Source organism: Hydra vulgaris, chromosome 08 (genome assembly GCF_038396675.1).
Source record: "Hydra vulgaris chromosome 08, alternate assembly HydraT2T_AEP".
Lineage (NCBI taxonomy): Eukaryota > Metazoa > Cnidaria > Hydrozoa > Anthoathecata > Hydridae > Hydra > Hydra vulgaris.
In genome coordinates this window covers 5,028,389-5,043,298 of record NC_088927.1, presented here as the reverse complement: position 1 = coordinate 5,043,298, position 14,910 = coordinate 5,028,389, and the positions used below count along the sequence as shown (strand labels likewise).

The 14,910-nt window shown below is 25.1% G+C and overlaps 1 protein-coding gene and 1 long non-coding RNA gene across 3 annotated transcripts in view; both read right to left on the bottom strand.

Annotated features, from left to right (window-relative positions):
- Positions 1 to 4,113: 4,113 nt before the first annotated feature.
- On the bottom strand, positions 4,114 to 6,556 carry LOC136082977 (uncharacterized). The gene is made up of 5 exons (XR_010639832.1): positions 6,383 to 6,556; positions 6,127 to 6,246; positions 5,631 to 5,729; positions 4,487 to 4,977; positions 4,114 to 4,401 (listed from the first exon to the last, which is right to left on the bottom strand). It is a non-coding gene; the product is annotated as an uncharacterized LOC136082977 (long non-coding RNA).
- A 5,075-nt stretch (positions 6,557 to 11,631) lies between these two features.
- The window catches only part of LOC101236832 (protein Njmu-R1), a 38,267-nt gene continuing 34,988 nt past the window's right edge, over positions 11,632 to 14,910 (bottom strand). For both annotated transcript variants that reach the window (XM_065802420.1, XM_065802421.1), the window contains exon 13: positions 11,632 to 11,947. In XM_065802420.1, coding sequence (XP_065658492.1) covers positions 11,767 to 11,947 — 181 coding nt within the window. In that variant the 3' untranslated portion in view covers positions 11,632 to 11,766. The remainder of the gene's footprint in view (positions 11,948 to 14,910) is intronic.

The window sequence follows — 14,910 nt, the reverse complement described above, 5'->3', positions numbered from 1 at the left end:
AGTAGGGGAAAGCGTGCACCCTTGATCATAAAATCCAGGGCGCATTGTGTTAATAACATTCTCCTAAGTTAATAATAATTGTAAAACTAATATTGATTATAAAAAATATATTTATACTTTCTTAAAGTTTATTAAAACCATAAAGTTAGAAAACGCTAAAATAGTTTTATAATTTTGTCTTTCGTAAATTTTTGTTTAGCATTTTTCCCCCTGGATTTTAGGATCAAGGGTGCATACTTTCCCCTAAAACAAACAACCTAAAAAAATACTAGACATTTAAAACAGTATACAAAACTACATGACAATATAAACAAAGTCTAAAAATAATATAAATTAACTAAAAAAATTCTCTTTTAGCTGTAAAGTTCGCAATAAAAAATTTATTTAATATTTTTGCTAGTGGTACTTATTTATTAAAATTTATGTATATGTACAGTATGCGACAAAATTATTCATACCCCAAGCATATTACTAAATTTTGTTTTTATACTCTGACGTGATTATTTTTTATTGCTATGAAAAAATAAGTATGTGTAAACATGATAGTTAAGAATAATTCTGTGGTGATAATTAAGATGTCAAGTTATTATGTTTGGTTATACATTTATATTTAGTATTTAGTATATAACATAAAAAGTGCAATTTTAAATACAGCATAAGTATTCATACCTATTGAATTATTTAGTGCTGTAAGTTTATTTTTGATTGTTTTTGCTGGTAAGTCATTTAATTTTGTTTGTATACACTACAGACGTAAAATTTTAAATATTTTAATAACTTCTTCTATTTCAAGTCAAAAGTTTTCCATAATGCCTAAGACCAACGAAATTAGTGTTGACGTACGCCAAATGATCGTTGATGATCATGAAAGAGGCTTTGGGTATAGAAAAACTGCTGAAAAATATAATAAAAGCAAGGCAACGGTACAACAATAATACAAAAATATAAAAAGACTGAAAGTGTGCAAAATAAAGCACGTTCAGGCCGTCCACCAAAAACAACATCTCGAGAAGATAGGCTTTTTGTACGAGAAGTAAAGCGAGAGCCGGTTATTTCTACCAGAGCTATTAAAGAGAAACTAAACGTGAACGTTTCTAAACGAACAATACAACGTAGGCTTCGCTCTGCAGGGTTTTATGGATCCCGCGTTACAAAAAAAAACCCTTTATTTTGAGAAAAAATAAAACTAAACGCCTTGCCTTTGCAAAAAAGTACTTTTTGAAGACACTAGGATTCTGGAAATCAATTATATGGTCTGATGAAAGTAAATTCGAACTAAAGAATTCCAAAAAAAGACCGAATGTATGAAAAAGAAAAGGAAAACTTACTTCTTAGACAAAAAAACTATAAAAGCAACCATCAAACACGGAGGTGTTTGATGGTTGCTTCAATAAATTAGGATTATCAGATCAATTTGCCTTCCAATAAGACAATAATCCGAAACATACCAGTAAAATTGCCAAAATACATTTCGAAGAAAATGAAATAGAATTGTTGGATTGGCCTGCGCAAAGTCCAGATATCAATCCAATTGAAAATTTGTGGCATAGTTTGAATGGCAAAGTTAATAGGGATGAGCACAGTATCAACAAATAAAACTTCTTTTAAGCGTTGCAGGCAGCTTGGCATAATATTCCTCCAAACTATTTACAAAATTTAGTTGATAGTATTCCTCGTCACTTGCAAGCAGTTATTGATGCCCAAGGACTTGTAATAAAATATTCCCCATGTGTAATCTATATAATCGCAATATATTAAGATCAAAATTTCATAAGTATGAATTTGAAATGTATTACCATTTAATGCTGACTTCATTTATTGTATATTATTTACAAACCGTTTTATGAATTTTTATCGTTGCGTTTTTAATTTATTGTTTTTGTACAATATTATTTCGGACGTACTAGATACAGTTATAAGTGCAATAACTTGAAATCGCATTCTCGTTTTCGGTTTTTCTATGGGGGATGTGATATTTTAGGCGGATGTGAAATTTTATAACAGACTTCATACTTAATATTAATTAACAAATAAAACAAAAAACTCGAATATATAATATATATATATATATATTATATATATATATATATATATATATCAATAATAATTCGAGTTCTCTTTTTACTAATTTATTGATTCTTTTACTAGCATTTTTAGCTTTGAATATAAACAAAAAGTATGTATGTTTTTAATCAAAGTTGTGTAAAACAATGTTACATAATAAAACACGGATTCCTTTTAATAATTATTACTAATAATATTAAAATTGGAATAAGGCATTACAACATTCTGCAAGCAAAATAAAAAAAATAAAGTTATAAACCAAAAAAACTTTATTTAATTGTTATCCATAAATTTTAAATATACTTAAAATAACTTGTGAATAGCTTTTTACAAATGTCAAGTAAAATATTGTAAAAAGTTAATAATAATTTGTAAATATTAACACTTTTAAATAAAATACAATAAAAAAAGCACATTTTCCTAGGCGATTAGCTATTTTTATTTTTAAAAAAATTTACAATAACCTGCCTCGATATCAAATAGAAATTAATGTTTTAACGTTGAATAATCAGCGTTAGTTTATCAACTAAAAATCAACGCGGAAGTGACGTGGAAAATTCCGACGTTAAACTTTCTATATCACTATGACGTTGAAACAATGTCGTATTGTTCAACGTTACTTTATCAACGACAAATCAACGTAGAGCGACGTTGAAAGTTCCGACGTTAAAAATTTCAACCTTACTTAGACGTTGACAAGATGTCGTTTTCTTGCTGGGAAGTATTTCTCATTGTTAAACCCACTATGTTTAACAATGAGAAAAATTAATACCTGCGTTGACAAACACCTAATTAAATGTTTTAGCAATTATAGATTTTTTTGTAATACCTCGATGATGATAATTTAGTTTTTTTGGGAGACTAATTAGCTTTAGTGTTTTTTTTTCCAATTACTTCCTTAATGACTTGCCACGTTTTTTGAGTATTGCTTTTGAATTTTATTATTTTATTTGAATAGTATAACTTCTTGAAGGTTTTATAATTGATTCAAAGTGACCTTTATATTTTTATACCTTAATTCATTTTCATAATTTCTTTTTTTCAAAAATACTTCATACAATAGTTGTTTTTTTTATGATTTTAATATTCCTGGTATAATCCAGGGGGCTTGTAAATGTTTTAGTTTTAATAATTTTTGTTACTACTGGGTAAGCTTATCATAGTGTCTTTTGAATATCCAAAGAAAACTGTTATAAGCAGTATCTGCGGTTTGAATTTGTAAAAATTCGTCTCAGTTTCCAGAAAATAGAGAATTATTAGTCTGTTTTTTTTGAGGGATGTGTATGACACCTTTATGTGCAATTATGAGTATTTGGAAATGATCCGATATATTGAATATTATTATTCCAGTTTTTATTTTGTTTTTTGTAAATTAATTAATTATTATTTGATCAATCGAGGTTGCACTATTCCTCGTAATTCGTGTTTGTTTGCTTAGTGGTAGAATGAATCCATTTTGAAATATGATGTTCATAGAACTTTTAACTTTTTTTTTTGTGTTATAATCAAACACATTATAATTAAAATCCCCCATAAAAAAGACACATTTGCCATTTGCCAAAAAACTTGTTATTGCCAGATGACGGTCTGTACACAACATATGCAATGACTTTTTTTAGTGATTTTATTTATAACTTTTTTATTTTTTTAATTTTAGGAGAAGAAGACCTAACGGTCTTGTCACAGAGCACCGCAGAAGTGCATTTAATCAGGAAGTTCACACCTCCTTCCTTACCGTGACGCTAAAATACGTCCAAAGCTCGTTTCCCAGTAGGCACAGCGACGTGACAAAAACGTGAATTTCACGTTATTTTGGCACGTGACAATTAGGTGACTTTTTGGTCCCCATGAAATGACCAATTCACGTGATTTATGGACGTGTTTTTCACGTTACTTTTGGGACGTGATATTTAGGTGACTTTTTGGTCCCCATAAACTGTCTAAAAGACGTGCTTTTTACGTTAATTTTGGCACGTAATATTTAAGCAATAACTATGCTTTATAATTACAATTATAAGTGTTTGGATTCGTGTAAAGAAAAAAAACTCATCGTCGAGGAAATATTTAATACGTATTAAAATACATGGTTTTATTAGTCAGTATATTAGTTCTTGACATAAAAATTTTTAATTTGTAACATAAGCTGCACTTTTGTTAAAATATCCTCCTTATATCCAATAAGTACGAAGTCGTAGATCTGCAACTTACGAAGAGCACGCTTCAAACTTATATATCTATTCTTCCATAAAAGCACGCTTCAAACACAATCTAACAAATCAGTCGATATTTCCTTCTATAAGAGCACGCATCAAACTTTATCTAATGCATCAGATTTAGCTGAAAAGAAACGAATAAAATCTTAAATAATAGTATGATTATTTAATAATTATCTTAAATCACAAGCTTTTAAAACAAATCTTACTTTGAGAGTTGCTAACTACTTTTGGTAACAAGATTTTCTAGTGTGTTATTTGTTTTCTTTTATCTAAATCATTAAATAATTTTAAGAAAACAATACTACATACAGTGTAAAAAAATACTCTGATTGCTAAAAAAGTATTTAATAAAAAAAGATGTAACAAAAAAGTCGACAGATGATTAAAAAAAAAGAAGTACATAATAAAAAATACAAGTTTAAAAAAATATTTTTTATCTATATATCTATATCTAATATCTATCTATGGATTTATCTATATCTATATCTATATAAAGTTAATAACTGATGGGCGTGATTAGAAAAAGACCTGTACTCACCTTATGTAATAACATCTGTGTACTATGTGATAATATGATAATTTGTTTTCTTTGTTTTTCATCTTCTTATATTTGCAACTGTTTCTGCATTAACTTGTTCATACATTAACTCACTAGATGCAAAGGTGACAGCCCACAAAGTTGCTTTAAATGAGTAATCTACAAAGTTTTGAACAGCATTAAATGTCATTTTAGAATGCACACAAAAATTAAAACAATTTATAAAAATGTAATAGTTATCACATAACCACAAAGCATTATAGTGGGGATTTTATATCACGATTTTCCTTATCCATGGTCAGATTTTCACCTTGAGGCTCCTTTTGCTGTGGAAACATTCACCACGGCTAAGGAGCCTCATCTACCCCTAATTATATATAATATATTAAGTATAAAACTAAAAATATGTATAATAAAGTATTGTCAAATTAGGTCACCAATAAATACAGAGTGCTGAAAATTCAACTCAGAATCAAGTTGCATTCTCCAACAAGATATGAATTAAATCAAATTCTTACTACAAAGTGCGATCACAAAAGAAGACAAAAAAAAGGGAAAAGTGAATTTTCTCAAACTTTAAAAGTTAAAAGGTTATTGGGTCTTACTACAGAATGATATTCCTAGGCAATAACATAACAATACCATTGGGTCTTCCTAGTCAATAATATTTTATGCAGAACTTATCATTTGTCATGTAGCCTAATAAATTTAATATTAAATAAGTTATAATAACTTATTTATTATCAAATTAATTACATTGACAAATTTGACAGTCTAAAATAATATACAATATGGTAGAAAAAAAAGTATACCTTGTAGTAGGGTTTGATCTTTTGCGTGTTGCAATATGAGAATTATCTGCCATAACGTTACACAATTTTGAACTAAGCTTTATAATATATTTATTAAACCTAAATTGATAAAACTTAGTTATAAGATAATATGTTTGGATAAAATATTATATATGTGACATTTTAATTTTGTCAAAAATGCATTGCGACGTTATAAGATATCTTACGCCCTACTTTTTAAATTATTATAAAATTACAATGCAAAATAATTACATAATTATAAAAGTAAAATAAAAAGTAATTACAATAATGAATATATAAACTACATATTTCATGTAATCATTATATCTAAAATATCCGGAAAATATCCTGAAAAAATTCAGAATATTTTCCCCCTCATTTTCCCCTTAATTTTGCATTCAGCCAAGTTGTTTCTCAATTTTTTAAAAACTTTTCTTAATTTTTGTATGAATGATGACTAAAACAACAAAAAAACAAATAGATGAATAATATATACCTGTTATATGTTGTAATATAAGTTGTATGTATGGAAAACTTTTCGGATATTTGGAAAAATATAAATTTCAGAAAAATATCTGGTATTCCGGGAATATCCCGAATAAGATAATCCCTGAAACTAAATTATAAAAAAATAGTAAATAAAATAAAGAATATCTTTCCAAGTTTCTAATCACAGGTTTTTATTATGAATAAAAAAAATACACAATATTTTGTCAGCGTAACAATCACGTTTAATCAAGTAAAATTGTCACCTGGACAAGGTCACCTAAAATATACATGATTGAAACATGAAGAAGGAAACGGGGTAAGAGCAGGCATCAAACTTTATCTAATGAATAAGTCGATATTTTCTCCAATAATAGCTCACAACACCAAATATAGCTCAAAAGAAACAAATAAAAACTTTAATAATAATATGAATAATAAATAATCATCTTAAATCACAAATTTTTAACACAAATCTTACATGGTGAGTCACCAACTGTTTTGGCAACAAGATTTTCTGGTGTTGCTATTTCTTTGATCTAAATCATTAAACAATTTTTAAAAAAGCAATGCTATACTTGAGAGAAACTTGCTTTACATATTGGAAGGTCGTCAACATTGAAAGATAAGTAAAATGCAGTTTCAAATACAATAGCATCATAATTATCTTTTTGTGGGGAAAACATCGAACAAATCCGCGTGAATAACCTGTTTTATATTGTACATAATAACAATAGTAATAAAAGTCATATAATATATATATAATAATAATTTCATATAACTCGAATATATATATATTAATCATATAATATTCAAATAATATAAAAAAAGGAAATAAATAAGTATTAACCCTTTTTAACAAGTAAAGCACAAGATCAAGATGTCATATATTATAAAAAGATAAAGTATTTAATAATAATATATACATATATCAATAATAAATAACATAACACATTTATTTATTGATATTATCTTGGATAAACTCTTTAACCTTGTTGATAAAAACCAAATGAAGAAAAAAAATCTATTTTAGGTTTTTATCTAAACGACTCTTGAGTAATAATGTATGCAGAAGTACTAGAGACATTATTATTGTTCAAGAATCAAGAATAAGTTCTGCTAGAACTTATAATTTGTCCATGTAGCTTACTTAATTTAATATTAAATTCGTTATAACATAACTTATTTCGTACTAAATTAAGTAAGCAAAATGGACAAATTCGCTAGTCTAAAATATTATATCATAAAGTAGAAAAAAAGCATACCTTGTATTTGAGTTTAATCTTATTTGTGTGGCAAATAGGGACGCTTGGTACTAATTTATTTAACTTAATTTGATGTAATTTGGATATTAGATATTACAACTTAAAATATATTGGACTATTTAGTTCTGTTTTAAATGCATTGCGTTATAAGATATTATATAGACCAAATTTTTTTTTTTTAACTATGATTAAACTACAATAAAAATTAATTATATCATCATAACAGTAAAATAATTATAACTAATATAATGAATACAAAAACTATACTATAAAAAAATAAATAATATAATAAAAAATATTATTTCATATTTCTTATCACAGGTTTTTATTAAGAATAAAAATAGTTTCGTTAGGCGCGATATTTTGGCACGTAACTTTCACGTGACTTTCACGTAAAATAGTAACCTGGACGAAGTCACCTAAAATACACGTGATTGAAACGTGAATAAAACGTTGCGTGCCTACTGGGTTTGAACCTGGATTTCCTGCTTATAAAGTAGGCATTCTAACCACTGCGCCACGGCCGCTTTCTTTATTCTTCGGTTATTAATGAATCAGAATTATAACTAATTACACTAAATTCGGTTAGCGGTTTAAAATTCAAAGAGTTGTAGATAAAATAACATACTCCTCCATCTATTATCTCAGAATTTCTGCCTTGATGAATAATTTTTTAGTTTTGTCGTTAAAAATTTGAGTTTTTTTCCACTTGTTTATCTCGACACCATGGCGTCGAGATAAACAAGATAAATCTGGTACCAGGGTTTCTGTGAGACAAATGGTTTGAAAACTTTTTACTTTTACTATTATTAATAGTATTAATTTATTTTAAATTACAACCGAAAACATACCATTTTCCCTATGTATCTTCATTTGCTCGATTAGTTTTTTCCTGATAGATGTAGTTTCCAATGAATAATCCTTATTAATATATATTCCCGATCCTTTTAGTTTACTCGCACTTTTTAAAACTTGCACTTTATCTTTGTAATTTAATATTTTCATAACTATTGATGGTGGTCTACCTGTTAATTAGTTTCCAATATTTTAATTTAAGTTTTTCTTCGAAATTAAAGATTTATCATTATTACTAAACCACTTTTTGTTGTTGTCGTTGTTGCTTTAACTGCAATTAAAAACGCAAATTGAAAACCGAATCGATATCAACTAACACCACCATAATATAAAGATTGATTAATTACATATTTAAATTTCACAACGTTATACCGGTTAAGACATAAGACATTACCAGGGATGTGAAGTCGGAGTCCCTATTTTTACTTGGAATCCTGAGTCCCGTCCGTCATAATAATTGTTGGGACTCCAAAACTTTGGGATTTTTTTAATTCTTTGTTATGAAGGTTTCCTAACAAACACTTATTAACTTCTATAAGTTTATTAACTTAAATATTTTTAGCGAACAGTTACATAAATTTAAACCAGTAAAAGCATGCACGGATTGAATAATGCTGCATAAAGCAAACCCTCCGACATTTAAGTTATTCAAAAAATATGCAGCCTGTTTATTCCATACATTGCCTATAGCAGACATTGCTCATAAAGAATATAAGAGGCAAATCACAGCATATGTGTTACACAAAGTCTTTGGTGTACACTGATGACTAGTTGTCGAATTATGCTTAGGCTGTGACTGTGATTATCCCGGTTTTTCTGTAGGCGAATATGATGAGAATTTTAATTTTAAATAGTTTAACGCTTCACTTTTCTAAAAAAAGTGAAGCGTTAAACTAATTAACGTTTTTCTAATGATATCGTTTAAACTAACAGGCTATGGCTTTACTGATAAAATAATTTTAAAAGTTTTTTTAAACATAGAAAGTATTATTTTACAAGTGTAGCAATGAAGTCTATTAAATGTGTCTTAGCACGTCGTCATAATAAAACTCGTGATATTTTTTGAGTGGCTATAATTTATTATTTAAATTAAAAAAAACGCATTACAACATTTTGTTTAAATACCCTTTTAGTTTACAAGTTATTATAATATGATTTTAGTAACTATTTTTTGTGGGTTAACTAATTATGTCATCTTGTGGGTTAACTAATTATATCATTTTGTGGGTTGACTAATTATATCATTTTGTTATAATTAATTATATCATTTTTGGGAAAGGTGTAAAATCAGAGAAGGCCGATGCGTGGAGAAATAATTCAAGCGCGGTAAACGAACTTGGAATTTTTTGCTTACCAATCGAGCGCTCTACCACTACACAACTACCGCATGTACACTTGAAGTAAACAATATTTTGTATTAATAAATATTAATTTTTTATTATAAAAAAAGTTATTTTTTGAACAAAGAGATGAAGTCAAACAAATTATAACTTTTTACAGTATATTTAAAACTTTATAGAGTCTACTCAAGCATTTTAGGGACTACTTCATACTCAAAAACTCTGTTTAATTGACACAAAAAAGTTTATAATAATAAAAAATGTTCAGAGTCCGGAGTCCAAAAAATCCCTAAAAATCGACTATACTTCGCACCCCTGGATATTACACGCATTTTGTGATTCGCAATACACTCATTTGTGGCACTCTCTTGCGGCAGCAGACAAAGATAGTCGATGTATGTACTCATACTTTAAATGCTCCTTTATGTTTAAAAAGTCCTACGGAAAAATTTTGCTAAAAGTTTTTTTTATATATTTATACAGTATTTTTTTACACTTTTTATGCAGGCTGTTGTGCCTTCTACATTTAAATGCTCAGTTAAAAAGAACACTTCGATAAAATTAATTACCAGAAAAACAAGAGGGAAATATTGGGAACAATCAAAAGACGTGGTTACGCCAACTATTTTGTTGACAAAAAACCAAGCATACAGTTTCCTAACTTCAATTCAAATCTTGAATATAATGCAATTAATAAATCAGAGATGCTTTTTTCTACAGGTAAAAAAAGATTTATAAACTAAAAGGAAAAAATCCCCCCGAAAAAAATCCCTCTGAGAAAAAATTCCAGCGGAAAAAGTCCCCCAGGATTATTTTTTTACAGCGCATAAAATAAACGATATATCAGTATAATAGTTTTTTATATATCACAATAATAGTTGTTTATAATATAGGTATTTTATACATACATATAATAATATAAACAGAACCTTAATCCTTCATTTTTCATAAATCGACTGACAAATAAGTTGAACATGCAAGGAGTGTACAATACATCGGCTGATAAATAGGTAGAACATTCAAGGAGTGCTGCTACATTGACAGAGAGTTTAGGTTTGGGCAGCCAATCTATTAATTTTAAAACAAAAATTTTTTTTTAAATTTTAATTTTTGCGGGGGATTTTTTCGAGGTGATAATTACCAAGGAGATTTTCTACGGGAGCATTTTTTCCTAGAACCCTAAAAATAACCAAATAACTCTAAGGAAGTAAAAAAATTTGCTAACTCAAATGTTTTGAACTTGTTTTTAATGCACGAAACTCTATGACATATGAAAAATCATATTCCATTTTTGAAAAAATTAAAATTTTGAGGAATAATGATTTACTATTTGCAATATGGGTATCTATTATAATTATAAATATTGGTATCTATTATAATTATAAATATTGGTATCTATTATAATAGATAAATAGTTAGTTTAACAAAATATATACTTTTACTTAAAGAATAATTAACCTGTGCCAAACCACTTTACAAAAACTATAAACAGAAAAAAAACTTAGTTTTATACAAATCTTGAAAATTTAGGAATGTTTCACAAACTTTATGAAAAACAATTCGCCTCTATTAAAGATTATCGTCAAAGGAATGAGAGAAAAAGAAAAAAAGATTTTTAATCAACATCAGAAAAAATAGGACTACCAAGAAAGTTGGTTTCACAAGATGAAACGCCAACTGGGTTACTAACAACAGATTTATCAGACCGCTTTGGTATTAATATTATATATATTAGATATTTTATAGTTTTAATATAAATTATAAATGTATAAGATTTTAAAATAACAAGACTTATAATAGAAAAAATTTTTTGCTCTTGGTATTTTCAACTTCGAAAACTAAACACTGGAAAACTTTTATTTTCTCTAATTTTTAAATGCGTAAGCAGTAGAGAAGAATTTTTAAACGCGTAAGCAGTAGAGAAGAATTTTTAAATGCGTAAGCAGTAGAGAAAAATTTTTAAACGCGTAAGCAGTAGAGAAGTACATATACACATGGGTTTATATGTAATTTTAAAAAGTCCAAATATAAACAAACAAACAAGACAAAACAAAATTTTAAAGTATTGCATAAAATTTGTCTTTTTTTTTTCTAACGCTATATCCAAACAAGACGAATGAAAGATTTTACAAACTTTTAAAAGGTAATTATTTTTTTTAATTTATTAATTTTATATATTTAAAATCTCTTTTACAGTAAAGGCTCTCCTTTTAAACTACTTATAGCATCAAACCCTCCCATCTTTTCAATGAACTGTTCTAGCACGTTTAATAAGTGTTTTATGTTTGTCTCATTATTGATGCAGTTCTGCAATCTTGCATTTTTCATTATGACATAAGCATTTCCACTTGACGCAATAAAGATATAAGCCCTAAAAATAAATTTTTCAAATAAAACATGTGTAAATAAATAAAAAAAAAAGGTTGCTAAGTAAGAGTAATCAAACGGATCTAGAAATATTTTGTACTCGAATTATGCATAATGCAAACTCAATATAATATTTATTAATGTATTATATAATTATGTTAATAATTGCAATAATTAGATTTTAGAATAAAAAAACCCCCACAAAAACTAGGTCTCATCCACATAGATGTGCATTAAAATCTTTTCACTCCCGAGCTCTATCTATTGCGATTTTCGTTAAAATGCAATTATAGGAGATAATTAACACAGCTTACACCGAAAAATCTGAATCCATCACATTAATCATTAAATATATAACAAAACAAATAGGTCAATGTGTTAAATCCTATTTTCAATAAGTAAACAAAGTGAAACCATAAAAATCATAACAAAAAATCTAACATAAAATTTATTAAAATTTATAAGTCTTAAAAGGGCTTAACAAAAAACTTACCATTGTTCAACGTATTTCTAGGCCATCTTATTTTAAAACTTTATTTGAAACATATCGTTTAAAACCAAAGAATCAACCTGAATCAACCGCCTCAAATTATATATCATTAAACATCAGTACGATATTGATATTGTAGTTAAAAAATGATCTGCCTTTACAGAACCTCAGAATACAAGATGTTTTTCAAAATACTGCTAAAGAGTTGATCAAACACTGAGTTTTTAGTGGTAATAGTTAAAAAAAATATTCCTGTTAGATTGCTAAAGAAGCTTAAATTTTTTTTTGATACAATTTTCATCTGACTTCGGATTTCGAAGATACTTTTATTAGAAACCTAGAATGTCAGATAAATATTTAGAACTTTTATTATTTACCTTAAAATAAATATTTAGAACTTTTATTATTTACCTTAAAATAAATATTTAGAACTTTTATAATTTACCTTAAAATAAATATTTAGAACTTTTATTATTTACCTTAAAATAAATATTTAGAACTTTTATTATTTACCTTAAAATAAATATTTAGAACTTTTATTATTTACCTTAAAATAAATATTTAGAACTTTTATTATTTACCTTAAAATAAATATTTAGAACTTTTATTATTTACCTTAAAATAAATATTTAGAACTTTTATTATTTACCTTAAAATAAATATTTAGAACTTTTATTATTTACCTTAAAATAAATATTTAGAACTTTTATTATTTACCTTAAAATAAATATTTAGAACTTTTATTATTTACCTTAAAATAAATATTTAGAACTTTTATTATTTACCTTAAAATAAATATTTAGAACTTTTATTATTTACCTTAAAATAAATATTTAGAACTTTTATTATTTACCTTAAAATAAATATTTAGAACTTTTATTATTTACCTTAAAATAAATATTTAGAACTTTTATTATTTACCTTAAAATAAATATTTAGAACTTTTATTATTTACCTTAAAATAAATATTTAGAACTTTTATTATTTACCTTAAAATAAATATTTAGAACTTTTATTATTTACCTTAAAATAAATATTTAGAACTTTTATTATTTACCTTAAAATAAATATTTAGAACTTTTATTATTTACCTTAAAATAAATATTTAGAACTTTTATTATTTACCTTAAAATAAATATTTAGAACTTTTATTATTTACCTTAAAATAAATATTTAGAACTTTTATTATTTACCTTAAAATAAATATTTAGAACTTTTATTATTTACCTTAAAATAAATATTTAGAACTTTTATTATTTACCTTAAAATAAATATTTAGAACTTTTATTATTTACCTTAAAATAAATATTTAGAACTTTTATTATTTACCTTAAAATAAATATTTAGAACTTTTATTATTTACCTTAAAATAAATATTTAGAACTTTTATTATTTACCTTAAAATAAATATTTAGAACTTTTATTATTTACCTTAAAATAAATATTTAGAACTTTTATTATTTACCTTAAAATAAATATTTAGAACTTTTATTATTTACCTTAAAATAAATATTTAGAACTTTTATTATTTACCTTAAAATAAATATTTAGAACTTTTATTATTTACCTTAAAATAAATATTTAGAACTTTTATTATTTACCTTAAAATAAATATTTAGAACTTTTATTATTTACCTTAAAATAAATATTTAGAACTTTTATTATTTACCTTAAAATAAATATTTAGAACTTTTATTATTTACCTTAAAATAAATATTTAGAACTTTTATTATTTACCTTAAAATAAATATTTAGAACTTTTATTATTTACCTTAAAATAAATATTTAGAACTTTTATTATTTACCTTAAAATAAATATTTAGAACTTTTATTATTTACCTTAAAATAAATATTTAGAACTTTTATTATTTACCTTAAAATAAATATTTAGAACTTTTATTATTTACCTTAAAATAAATATTTAGAACTTTTATTATTTACCTTAAAATAAATATTTAGAACTTTTATTATTTACCTTAAAATAAATATTTAGAACTTTTATTATTTACCTTAAAATAAATATTTAGAACTTTTATTATTTACCTTAAAATAAATATTTAGAACTTTTATTATTTACCTTAAAATAAATATTTAGAACTTTTATTATTTACCTTAAAATAAATATTTAGAACTTTTATTATTTACCTTAAAATAAATATTTAGAACTTTTATTATTTACCTTAAAATAAATATTTAGAACTTTTATTATTTACCTTAAAATAAATATTTAGAACTTTTATTATTTACCTTAAAATAAATATTTAGAACTTTTATTATTTACCTTAAAATAAATATTTAGAACTTTTATTATTTACCTTAAAATAAATATTTAGAACTTTTATTATTTACCTTAAAATAAATATTTAGAACTTTTATTATTTACCTTAAAATAAATATTTAGAACTTTTATTATTTACCTTAAAATAAATATTTACCTTAAAATGTCAGGTTAACTAATAAGTAGTTTGGTTCTGTTT